The sequence below is a fragment of the Triticum urartu genome, chromosome 6 (assembly GCF_003073215.2).
Source record: "Triticum urartu cultivar G1812 chromosome 6, Tu2.1, whole genome shotgun sequence".
NCBI classification, from domain to species: Eukaryota; Viridiplantae; Streptophyta; class Magnoliopsida; order Poales; family Poaceae; genus Triticum; species Triticum urartu.
In genome coordinates, this window is record NC_053027.1 from 99288295 (window position 1) to 99301828 (window position 13534).

At 51.1% G+C, this 13534-nt stretch overlaps 1 protein-coding gene across 1 annotated transcript; it reads left to right on the forward strand.

The window, feature by feature from the left end:
- Nucleotides 1–10536: 10536 nt before the first annotated feature.
- On the forward strand, nucleotides 10537–12856 carry LOC125516622 (trihelix transcription factor GTL1-like). The gene is made up of 2 exons (XM_048681993.1): nucleotides 10537–10637; nucleotides 10996–12856. The coding sequence occupies exons 1-2, from the start codon at nucleotides 10537–10539 to the stop codon at nucleotides 12587–12589; spliced, it is 1695 nt and encodes a 564-aa protein (XP_048537950.1). The 3' UTR covers nucleotides 12590–12856.
- Nucleotides 12857–13534: the final 678 nt, after the last annotated feature.

Genomic DNA, 13534 nt, shown 5'->3' on the forward strand with positions numbered 1-13534 from the left:
GTTCCTTGGTGCGGTGTCACGCATCAATGCGATGAAGAGGTCAGCGTGCATAGAAGGCTCGCGGATGGCCCTTGCCCGTGTTAAAGCATACTGGGCGGAGATGGATGCTACCACTGTTGCGGCGCAGGGTTCGGCCGTAGGCCGAGTAGCTGCCGAGCACTATTTCGAAGAGGTTCTTGAGGGTGCTCGTTTGATAGAGGCCCAGTGCTCGAAGAATATTATGTTTGAGTGACATGTATTCCCATTGTAAACACAATGTTTTTATGAAATTTATTAAGGCTGTGTTTATACTGCCATTGTTCTTGGGTCGCTGGTGCTGCATCTGGCTAGCCAGCTGTCCTCACCGCGCAAAAGTGGGTCATGAGGCATGTTAATGCTGCCATTGTTCTCGGCTTTTCTTGGCCGAGGTGTCGGGCAAGCCATTCGTCACGGATGCTATGCTTAAAATATGCCAAGGCTTCGACGTTCGGATAGTCGAGTATTTGGTTCTTTTTAGTAAGAAACCTGTTCCAAAGCTTTCGGGCTGACTCTCCGGGCTGTTGAGTTATATGACTCAAATCATCCGCATCCGGAGGTCGGACATAAGTCCCTTGAAAATTTGCCCAAAAAAGCATCTTCGAGCTCTTCCCAGCTTCCAATGGAGTTTTCGGGGAGGCTTTTGAGCCAGTGCCGAGCTGGCCCTTTGAGCTTGAGTGGTAAGTACTTGATGGCGTGGAGATCGTCTCCTCGAGCCATATGGATATGGAGGATATAGTCCTCAATCCAGACCCCAGGGTCTATTGTTCTGTCGTATGCCTCTATGTTTACGAGTTTGAATCCCTCTGGAAATTCATGGTCCAGCACCTCATTGGTGAAACATAGGGGGTGTGCGGCACCCCTGTATCTTGGTTTACCGTGTTGTTTGGATGTTTGTTGTGTTGCATCGTATGCTGGAGCGCGCTTGCGTGGTCCATAGATGGATCTGGTTGCGCCGTCCTTTTGATGCGAGCCCTCGCGTGAATCGCGTATTGGCTTATGTGCGGCGTTGTTTGCCGCTCTATGTTGGCCGTGAGGTCGTCTGTCCGGCCAGGTGGCCGTTTTAATTTTTGGTTGCGGGGGATCTAAGGCCTCCCCATGGAATTCAGGTAGCAACTTCCGCTTTGGGTAGCTCTTTGTGGGGCAATTACCGCCGTACTTCGCTGCTGTATTGAGTACTTTGCTCCATCCGATTTTAAGTGTGTCTTGCGCATCCTTGAGCCTTTGCTTCTGCTTTTTTAGACTCCTCGCGGTGGCAACGAGCCTTTGATGGGCATTCTGTTGCTCCGGCTATCTGTCCGATGTGATGTCACCCGGACTATTATCTTTGACAGAATCGGGTTGTTCGGTTTGATTCTCCGTGTTGCCGTGGTCTGGCGATGGTTCACCCTGCTCTAACGCTGGGTCTGTATGATCGTTGTTTCTGCCGAGGCGGGATTTGGAGCGGCGCTCACGCTGCCGCTTTGACTGCTTCTCGAGGGGACAACCTTTCATTGCGTCCTTCTGTTCCTTGGGGTCGTTTTCTTTTGGTGTGTCCACCATGTATACGTCATGTGATGAAGTGGGCGTCCAGTGCCCTATGGGCAGTGGTTCCTGTTCGTCTCCTGCATCGTCGTCCATACCGTCAATTTCTTCGGAGTCGAAGTCGATCATGTCGGTTAGGTCATCGACAGTGGCTACTAAGTGGGTGGTGGGTGGGCGGTGATTTTTTTCATCATCCGCATCCCAATCCTGCCGGACATAGTTTGGCCAGGATCCTCCTGACAGGGAGAGGGACCTTAATGAGTTCAGTACGCCGCCGAAGGACGAGTGCCAAGAAATATCCGTGGAGGTAAACTCCATGATCGGCGCCCAATTGGATTCAATAGGGACGGGCGCCGGTGGTTCGGAGTCCGTGGCCGGAGAAGGATCCGGCAGATTAGCAACACGGCTCTCGTGCAGGGTAAGGTCGATGTTTGGCTCAATCACCGATGAGGGTAAGGCCTTCGTGGCGGGGTCCATCCGCCCGTCCATGGACGGCGCGTCTGGCTCTGAATTGAAGGTCGGAGCAGCTGCCGGTGCGATCTCCTGAACACTGTCTGATGGTAGAGCTAAATCGTACTCATCGTGACCGCGTGATGCATAAGGCAGAGGCTCGAATCCATCGAAGATCAAGTCTCCGCGGATGTCGGCCGTGTAGTTTAAACTTCCAAACCTGACCTGATGGCCAGGGGCATAGCTTTCGATCTACTCCAGATGGCTAAGAAAATTGGCCCGCAGTGCAAAGCTGCTGAATACAAAAATCTGTCCGGGGAGAAAAGTCTCACCCTGGACTGCGTCGCTAACGATGATAGAAGGAGCCATCAAGCCTAACGGCGACGACACAGAGGAACTCTCAATGAAAGCACCAATGTCGGTGTCAAAACCGGTGGATCTCGGGCAGGGGGTCCCGAACTGTGCGTCTAGGTGGATGGTAACAAGAGGCAGGGGACACGAAGTTTTGCCCAGGATCGGGCCCTCTTGATGGAGGTAAAACCCTACGTCCTGCTTGATTAATATTGATGACATGGGTAGTACAAGAGTAGATCTACCACAATATCGGAGAGGCTAAACCCTAGAAGCTAGCCTATGGTATGATTGTATGTTATTGTTGTGTCCTACGGACTAAAACCCTCCGGTTTCTATAGACACCGGAGAGGGTTAGGGTTACATAGGGTCGGTTACAAAGGAGGAGATATCCATATCCGTACTGCCTAGCTTGCCTTCCACGCCAAGGAGAGTCCCATCCGGACACGAGACGAAGTCTTCAATCTTGTATCTTCATAGTCCAACAGTCCGGCCAAAGGATATAGTCCGGCTGTCCGGAGACTCCCTAATCCAGGACTCCCTCAAGGAGCTACTTGAATTCCCACTTATAAACTCCCGAAACTTTTTGTTTATGCAATCAGGTGTTGGGGATACAGGGGAAGCATAATATCTCACCCAAACTAACAATTCCTACATCCAGTTGTATCCATCCTTCAACACATAACCAAGAAACCTTCGGAAATCATTTACCTCAACCTCCGAAAAGCATCCGTTATATGAGTTATGGCAATACTCCTAAACTGCCGCCCCAGTACTAGGTGGTGTCGAGGTTATCTCACCAACAACTGCATAAAAGAGATTTTTGGTGTCGGCGAACTCAGGTATTCCAGAACTGCAACGATAAAATTGTGACGACAACACCTCGGAGCTCAACTCCCCGGGACACTGCCACAACCCCTAAATGTCAGGAGGCATCAAGAACAATGTTCTCGTCACAAGACTATCAGAACGATTCCAAGATACCCGCGTGATCCTAAAAAAATCGTGAAATTTAAGGAGAGAAGAGTCAAAACTCTACGTCAGGAGGCCTCACTAGAGCGACGAAGGGACTGGGGAGTAAAAAGAATCCTAGTCTCCGATATATATAATCCTAAGACTCAAAACATTTTGTTCTAGACTCAACAACGTCAGCGAATCGATCAAGCAGGGGGCTCCTAAGTCGGGGATGGCTCTGATTACCAACTTGTAACAACCACAATGCAGCTATATATTCCACGTGTCGGGGCACGATTTAGAGGCATAGCCGCATGGTAGGTTTGTCGCAAGAGGGGTAATCTTCACACAATCCCATGTACTGAATAAGAAAGGGATAAAGAGTTGGCTTAAAATCGCCACTTCACACAAATACAAGATAAACATACATCATCCAGAATACAATCAAGGTCCGACTACGGAACCAAAATAAAAGAAGACAACTGAAAGTGCAACTATCCCTAGGTGGTTTTGGTAATTCATAACAACATATAGCTCATTGAGCTAATGCTATTCCAAGATGACTATTTCAGGAAAGCTCAATGATTGGCATGGCATGGATGTGAAAGTGGAACCCTCAAAATGCTAAGGACAAAGGATTGGCTCAAGCTCAAAAGCTCAAGACTCTTCATTTTATATTTTAGTGATCCAAGATCACATTGAGTCTTTAGGAAAAGCCAATACTATCAAGGAGGGATGAGGTGTTGCTTAATGAGCCTCTTGCTTCATGTGCTTAGTGATATGCTCCAAAACCCTCAACTACTTTCCCATATCCACATATGACCTAAACCCTAAGCCAAACTCGGTCCTACCGATTCTTTCTATCCGGCGCCACCGAGTTTCACTTGTCATAAGCCACTGCCAAACCCTAGCAATTCGGTTCTACCGATAGGGATCTCGGTCTCACCGAGATGGGATTGCAAACTCTCTGTTTCCCTTTCGTAACTTTTTGGTCACACTGAAAGAGCGGATCGGTCCCACCGAGATTGCAATGTAAATTCAGTGTTTCCTTTTTGTAACTTTTCGGTCTCACCGAAAGAGCAAATCGGTCCCACCGAGTTTGCCTGACCAACTCTCTGGTTAGCTAATTACCAAAATCGGTCTCACCGAGTTTGTGTAATCGGTCTCACCGAGATTACGTTATGCCCAAACCCTAACCATATCGGTCCTACCGAATTGCATGTCAGTCCCACCGAAAATCTCTAACGGTCACTAGGTTTACATTTTCGGTCCGACCGAGTTTGTTGATTCGGTCCCACCGAGATTGGAAAATTGTGTGTAACGGTTGGATTTTGTGTGGAGGCTATATATACCCCTCCACCTCCTCTTCATTTGAAGAGAGAGCCATCAGAACACATACACCATTCCAACTCATATGTTCTGAGAAAGAACCACCTACTCATGTGTTGAGACCAAGATATTCCATTCCTACCATATGAATCTTGATATCTAGCCTCTCCAAGTTGCTTTCCACTCAAATCTTCTTTCCACAAAATCCAAATCCTATGAGAGAGAGTTGAGTGTTGAGGAGACTATCATTTGAAGCACAAGAGCAAGGAGTTCATTACCTACACACCATTTGTTACTTCTTGGAGAGTGGTGTCTCCTAGATTGGCTAGGTGTCACTTGGGAGCCTCCGACAAGATTGTGGAGTTGAACCAAGGAGTTTGTAAGGGCAAGGAGATCGCCTACTTCGTGAAGATCTACCACTAGTGAGGCAAGTCCTGTGTGGGCGATGGACATGGTGGGATAGACAAGGTTGCTTCTTCGTGGACCCTTTGTGGGTGGTTGCTTCTTTGTGGACCCTTCGTGGGTGGAGCCCTGTGTGGACTCGCGCAACCGTTACCCTTTGTGGGTGGAGCCCTGTGTGGACTCGCGCAACCGTTACCCTTTGTGGGTTGAAGTCTCCATCAACGTGGATGTAGGATAGCACCACCTATCCGAACCACTGGAAAAACATCCGTGTCTCCAATTGCGTTTGAATTCTCCAAACCCTTCCCTTTACATTCTTGCAAGTTGCATACTTTACTTTCCGCTGCCAATATACTCTTTGCATGCTTGGTTGAATTGTGTGATGATTGCTTGACTTGTCCTAAAATAGCTAAAATCTGCCAAAAACTAAAATTGGGAAAAGGTTAAGCTTTTATTTGGTCAAGTAGTCTAATCACCCCCCTCTAGACATACTTTCGATCCTACACCCTCTCTTTTTTTCCGGCTGTAATTGCCCAAAGCTTCATGGTTCCTTCTTCAAAATCCTTTTGACGCTTCTTCTGTGCCTCCTCACATTTCCTCACCAATGCTTGCTCCCTAGCGCGCATCGCATTTGACGCTCTCTCTTTTGCCTTCCTCTTCTCCTCAAGCTCCTCTTTTTCTTCTTCTTTAGCTTGGCTACATCCTCCTCTCTAAGCTTCTTCGCAGCCTTCTCCCACCATCCCGCCATCTCATCTTCGCCATCCTCCTTCATTGTTGATTTGTTGGGTTGGGAAGCCCCCATACTTACAATGAGTGAAACATAATGGTTAGTAAAGACAATAAAAATAAATGGAAGCACATGTAAAATAAGAACATATGAAAAACAAGAACATTTGAAACATTATAGTTAGTGAGCAACATACGGAAATGGTCCATCGAGGTATCCAAACATTCCTCTATAACGACCTTGTCCTTGTCCATCACCACGGCCAAGTCCATCACCAAGGCCAAGACCATCACCACGGCCAATACCATCACCATGGCCAACACCACCACCATGAGCTCTACCACCACCACGGCCTAGACTACCACCACCACGGCCTCTTGTAAGTCCTAGTTGCCGACCTCTTTGTTGCCTAGATCCTCTTTGACTAACACTTGGTTGGCTTGGCACTTGTTGGCTACCACTTGGTTGGCTTGGCACTTGTTGGCTACCACTTGGTTAGCTCCCACTTGGTTGGCTTGGCACTTGTTGGCTATCACTAGGTTGGCTCCCACTTGGTTGCCTTGGCACTTGTTGGCTACCACGTTGTTGCCTTCGCACTTGTTGGCTACCTCTTGGTTGGCTTGGCCATGGCTAACAACAACCTAGGGTTTGTGGCGGCCATGGCTAACAACAACCTAGGGATTCGGTTGTATGCTTCCTCCCAAGTACCATACAACATCTTAAATGCGGCTTGCTTCGCCTTCCATGCCTTGTCGTACTTCACCTTGTAATGAAAGATGGCTTTCACAAGGTCAATGACATGTTGGACGCTCATTGTTGGAAGTGTGGATATTGAGTTGGAGAGCCTGTAAGCGATGAACTCGGACGTGAGTTGTCTGTGGTCTTGGGACACAATCTTGCCATCCACCCTTTTGCCTCGGCACATGTGAGTTGGCACACAACTCACTACGTGCCAAGCGGGACCTCCTTTCCATGGTCTTGCACGCACAATCCACGGACATATTTCATCTTCACATGCACATGCAACCGTGTAGCGCACATTGACGTCCGAGTGCACCACCTTGTGTGGACGATAATGCGTAACCGAGTAGTTGTCGAGCCACATCTTCAATTCCAACAAGGTTTCGAACTTAGACCCTTTAGCAATCCGGTTCTTGTCGTCTCCCAAATCACGGTGAGAGCTTGGCCTAACCCCAAGAGATATAGATTTGCCACCATCCACAACGGCTTCATCCGCGAGACTAACATCCTTAAACGATGGTGTCTTGTGATCCCGACCGAATACCTTCTCGAAAGTTTCGGCCTCCTTCACCGTGAACCCCTCCTCATCAACTTGTTCATCGGGACCTTCGTCATACGAATCCGATGCATATGCACGGGAAAAGGGATGGAATGGTCCATTGTCTCTTGCAAATGATATTTGTCAAGATCACCCACATTGTTGTCATGGAGATCAACTTCATTGTCATCGTCCGCATACTCATCATTGTCCTCTTGCAAAGCTTCATCTTCGTTGTTTGTAAACGGGCTCAATGTTGGCCTCACTTCTTGGGTCAAAAGAGGTTCAACAATTTCATCTCGCTTCAAGGGTGGGGGGCTACTAGCAACCAAAGGGGAGGGTTTTCGGTTCAAGTCCAAATGCAAATTTGAATCAACCTTCTTCGTTGCAAATAACTCAAGAGCCTTGCCAAGTGAATCGGCCACCGTTTCCTTGTATGCAACCCAACGTTGCTCCGAGTTGATACGCATTGTCTTCCAACGGATGTGCATTCCAAAACCTACATTATGCCTTCCCTCCAACTCAATGATATCACTAGGGTCCATCCAATTCAAATCTTTCCTCACTTGTTGCAAGAGCTCCGCATAGCTAGGACTACTATCAAACACCATATCAAGCTCATCCGGATCCGGTTCAATATTGCCTTTCAAGAAGGCGTCTTTGTCCCCATGATGAACAAACACACATGTTCTTCCCATCCCTATAAGCATTCAAACAACACAACGTAACATTGCTTCCATGAGTACTAATTTAAGGATTAACACGGAATACAAACCCTAATATATATATCAAACAACAACCCTAACCCTAACCATAACCCTAACCCTAACCATAACCATAACCCTAACAATAACCCTAACCATAACCCTAGCACCAACATAAGAACACCCATAAGAATAACCCTAACATACTAACAAAGCCTAATCATAGGAAATTGGCAAATAAAGATCTCACATCTCCATGCAAATCTCTAGATCCAAACAAAACTAGGGTTTCCCCAAACTAGCATTACTTGGATCAAAACAAGGGGATCGGAGAAGATTACCTTGAGGGAGGGTATGACTTCGAAATCCATGGACAAATTTGCAAGATTTGAGGAAGGATTTGAGAGGGGGAGAGAGTGGGAGAGGGGGCAAAGCTCGGGTTGGGGTGTGTGGGGTGGGGGGAGTGGGGGAGGGGGGCCAAGCCGCTGGATAAGTCCAGTGCAGCGCCTCCGAGCTAGGCGCTGCACATTACATGTGTGGCACCTAGCTCGGAGGCGCTGCACTACTGGGTGCGGGCCCAAGGGCTGCCACGGTGGACAGGCGTGCAACGCCTCAGAGCTGGGCGTTGCACCGTAGGGTGTGGCGCCTGCGTGGCGGGCGCTACACAAAAGGGTCAACGCTGTAAAATAGTTTCACGGGCAGTTTATTCCGTGAATTGATTCCGTCCCAAGGTTAAAATTGTCAAATTTGCTCCGTGTAGGTGGTCTCGTCCGTTGCCGGAGAAAGAAACAAGTGTTGTCGTCTTGTCTTGCTGAGGTGGGCGTACCAGGCGGCGTTCTGGCTTCGCAGGACCGGTGTACCACTGCTTTTTCGTGCTGCAGGTGCTGCGTGGAGAAGGGCAGACGAGCCTCGGGTGCTTCTGCGATTTGCATTGTCGGTTGGAGTACTGTGCACATATGCTGGTATGCTCCATGGAGGACGACGCCATGGCATGCATGCATGCATGTGTGTCATGCACCTGCGTGATCTTGTGGCAGGTTTTGGAGGAAGGGGGCAAGCAAGAGCGTGCGTACGTGGGGCAGTTGCCGCTTTTGTGCAAAACAAAGCCTGTCCAAAGCGTGGGGTGTGCGGCAGAGGGCGGCCGATCCTGGTGCAAGGCTGCCAACGATCGACATCTCCATCTCCTGTACAGTCTGCAGGACAGGAGCTCGCACCGCACCCTCCACACCGCATGTCTTGCGTGGTCACGGGATACTCCTCCGTACGGTGGATGAGAAGGGGAGACGACGGGGTTGGTGCTTCTCTTCTGTTATGTGTACTCCCGCTTTGGACGAGCCGGTGACGAAACGGCATGGAGCCCTCGCCAGCGATGCTACACTTACGCTCAACTCGTACGGGATTGTTGTTAAGGGAACATGTGTCAATATTTGGTTGGAAGTTGAAATGAGGAGGGCCCCACAGTAAAAATCAGAGGGCACAAAGATTGGTGGGGAGAGAATCCGTAGTAGGAAACCGTGCAATGCTACCCGTAAGTCTAGCATTTTTGAGCCCTCCTCCATTTCTAAATACAAGCATTTCTAGGGATTTCAATACGAACTATATATGAATGTATATAAATATATTAAAGTGTGCATTCACTCATTTTACTTCGTATGCAATTCGTATTGGAATCTCTAAAAAGACTTATATTTAGAATCGGAGGGGGTAACAATTTTATACAAATCTGCTCGAACACGTACGCGTGGAGTGCCACGCCAACACGTGCAGGCTAACCACATCTATATCTATCCAGAGAACTCCCCGAGTTACAGAAAAAATAATCAACTATTGGTCCTCACTCGCGCGGGCCGAATAGCAATTTACAAAAAAAGAACCATGAAATTTCACATATACGTGTCAAGGCCATGCAACCCTCCAGCCCCCTTCCTCCGAAATAAACCCTATCTCTTCATCTCCTCTTCAACGAATCCAAGGCGACACCGTCTTGGAGGTCGACGCTTCCATGGAGCCGTGACTTCGGGATCCAGTGGAGTTCCCTCGTGACTATGCTATGTACCGTATCCATGGCGTTCTATCGCAATTGGGAACCCGTTTACGATGGATTTGGGTTAGGCTTACGAGGCATCGATGACCAGTTCTTGTTCTTCATATCTTGGACCGGAAAGTAAGTTTTTTTTGTGCGGATTGGTGTGAGTTGTTATGAGAAACTGATAGTAGACCTTAGTTTTTGGGGATTGAGGGTAGATTTGGAGATGATTTGAGGGGATTTGGGCTGGGGTTACTCTAGCAAGGTCGAGCCGCATGACCTTGCGCCACTCCTCCTGCAACCACCTCTCAAAATTGGCGATGCTATGGTCGGCCGCGTCGGGTTTGTTGGTGTACACTACACGACGGCAGAAGCGGAGGACAAAAAAAAAATTAAGGTGTGGCAACCATCCGCATGTCCCGTCATCCGCCTCATCCTGGCCAGCCGCCACGTACTTTCTAGGATTGCTGCTGTGTGCGAGTGTAGTTTTCGTTTTGAGAATCGCCCTCTCGGCAATTTATTTAAGTGTTAGGCGGATTTGTATCCGATTGTACAAGATCAATCAGATAAGCAGGGATTACATCAAGAGACAAAGAGCTAACACCAATATTAAGCTTGTCCTAAGTGCACGCATGAATAGCTCTATTCGATCCTCTCTTGACCCATTGAAGCTTGAATCCTTGAAATTCTTGGAGATATATTTTCATCTCCCTACAAGCCTTGCTCCATGCGTGCGTAGTTGGTTGGTGGCTTGGTGCATCAATGGATCAACGCTATGGCTGGTCCGTGCATCGTGGCTTCGTGGGGGTCTGTGATCGGTTTGTTTGTGGGCTACGTCTGCGTGGCCCAGTTATCAGCGAACGGCTTCTCGCTCTCGTAGCGTCCTTTCGCAGCGTTGCATGGCAGCCAGGATATCGAGCGATAGCAGTAGATGCATAGGTATAAAAATTTCATTCCATCTAATCAAGGTATGGCGGCTGCCATGCCTTGCCCATTGAGGTCCTCCGCCAGTGCCGACGGTATATCTTAGGCGACACTTTTGTGGGCAAAAGGTCCACTCGCATGTAGTCCATATTAAAATATCCAAAACATTTTATTTAAATGTAAGACGTTTTAGCGCCAAAGGTATTATCTGTGAACAACGGAGGGAGCAGTACTTTTCGTTGCTCGTTGAGAGATCAGGATCAAATTCAAATTCAAAAATGGAAGACTCGTAGGGTTGATACTTTTGCAGGGGCATCCTGCTACTCTCTCTCTCTCTCTCTCTCTCTCTACCTCTGCCTTCCTCCCCACGCACGCATCTTTTTTCACCACCCCCTCCCGTGCATCCGTCCCCTATTCACCTCCCTCCCGTCCCCAGCCAGCGCCGTCGCCTCCTCTCCGGACCTGGTGCCGCCGAGAAGCCGCCCACCACCGAGGCCAGCAGCTTCCCCGCCGACGACATGCTCGGCGACTCCGGCGGCAACGGCGGCGCCGGGCCGTGGCCTGTGCGCAACCAGTGGCCGCGGGAGGAGACGCTGGCGCTCATCAGGATCCGGTCGGAGATGGCCGCCGCCTTCCGCGACGCCGCCGTCAGGGGCAAGGTTCCCCTCTGGATCTGGGAAGAGGTCTCCGGCAAGCTCGCGGAGCTCGGCTACGAGAGGAGGAGCGCCAAGAAGTGCAGGGAGAAGCTCGGGGGCATGCACAGGTCCTACAAGCGCGCCGAGCAGAGCCGGGCCGGCAGGCAGGACGGCAGGACCTACCGCTTCTCCGAGGCGCTCGACGCGCTGCACGCCGCCACCGCCCGCGCGTGGCTGCAGAAGCACCAGGAGCAGCTGCTGATGGTCCTCGGCGGCCGCGGCCCCCCGCAGCCGCACGCCGCCTTCTCGGCGCCGCGGCCGATGAGCGCAATGCCGCCGCCGCCGCCGCCGCCACCGAGGTTCCCGATCATGCCGGCTCCTGTTTCCTGGGCGGCGCCTGCGGCGGCGGTGGAGCTCCCCCAGCCACCTCCCGTCTGTCTGCAAGGCCTGAGCGTCCCGTCCATGTCCGAGTCTGGGTCCGACGACGACGACGGGCCCGAGGACGGCGAGATGGCGGCGGCGACCGGCGACGGCCCGGGCGGCCTCGGCAAGCGCAAGCGCGGCGGCGTCAGGAAGAAGATGATGGCTTTCGTGGAGGGGCTGATGAAGCAGGTCGTCGAGAGGCAAGAGGAGATGCAGCAGCGGTTCCTGGCGGCCATGGAGAAGAGGGAGGCGGAGCGCGCGGCGCGGGAGGAGGCCTGGCGCCGGCAGGAGGTGGCCCGGCTCAAGCGCGAGCAGGAGCAGCGCGCGCACGAGCGCGCCGCGGCGGCCGCGCGTCACGCCTCCGTCATCGCCTTCATCCAGCGCGTCGGCGGGCAGGCCGCGCAGGTCCCGCCCGTCGTCTTCCCTACGCCCACGCCGACGCCGACGCCGACGCCGATGCAGTTCCAGACGTCGCTGCCGTCTCAGGCCACACCGGAGCCCATCGCAGCCGCGCCGCTCCAACGCCAGCCACCGCCGCAACCTCGACAGAAGCTGCCGCCGCGACGAGCCACACCACCGCCGCCGCAGCAGCAGCAGGCCATCCCAGCTGCGCCGCTCCAATGGCAGCCACCGCCACAGCGAGCCACGCCGCCGCAGCCCATCCCAGCCGCGCCGCTCCAATGGCAGCCGCCGCCGCAACCACCACAGGCACAGCACAAGGAAATGACGCGGGAAGAGGCGCACTGCCCCCGACTTCAGCCGGCTCATCATCACTCGCCCTGGTTCCCGCCGCCATGGAGCAGTGCTTCTCCCAAGTTTGCAGATCACAGCTTGCAGCAGTCGTAGAAAACAGTGGTTCTTTTTGAGAGCATGCAACAGCGAGCGAGCGAGCGAGCGGTGAAGCACGGAAGGCGCGCTGCAACCGGTCAAATTTCTGCTACCACCAATTTTCATGTCCAGGATTAAAATCAAAACAAACTTATGTTTTTGTTATGAGCGCGAGAAGACGATGTTTTATGTCCAAGGGTTAAAACGAAAAAAAAAACTTATGTCATTTTTAAGACGGTTGCACAAACAAACAAGCGCGGTTAATGGCAACGGGAGTACCACAAACAAACTTATGTCCATGGTAGCACTGCCAGCTCTACTCCACGGAGGTGACGTCTCGTCTTGTGTTCTTCCTCCCCATGCATCAAGACACTCTGCACCGGCAGTACCAGCTAGCATGGCGTAGCATATGCATGCAGCTAGCGTGCACCGGCCTGTAGCTAGAACCCTGCCGTGCATGTGTTTGATTTGGTTTTAGTCCTTTTGCAGTACTCTCTTTATTAAAGGGCGCAGGCAAAAGTGTTTCTTTCTGCACAGTTGAACGGAACTGGACTCGTCCGGTGCCGGAGAAAGAAGCATTGCCGTCTTGTTCTGTTGTTCTGTTGAGGTGTTGTGGCAGTGCAGGACCGATGTAAGTAGTACCTGCTTTACATGCTCGAAACTGCTGCGTGGGGGAAGGGAGGAAGCGCCTCTCGGGTGCTTCTGCAATTTGCGTTGTCGCTACGAATAGTACACAGATGATAACTCCGGAACCTCCGTGCATGTTCCCTCAAAAAACAAAAAAAAGGAACCTCCGTGCATGCAGCCGTCTGTTTTTTGTTTGTGGTAGGCTGGTAGCCATAGAACGAAATCCAAGGTGGCAACCAAAAGCGTATGTGGAGCAGTTGCCTCTTTGTGTGTAAGACAAAGACCGGGCCCTCTCTGCCCGTGGTTGCACCAGATCCAGATGGTCGGCAAATATGC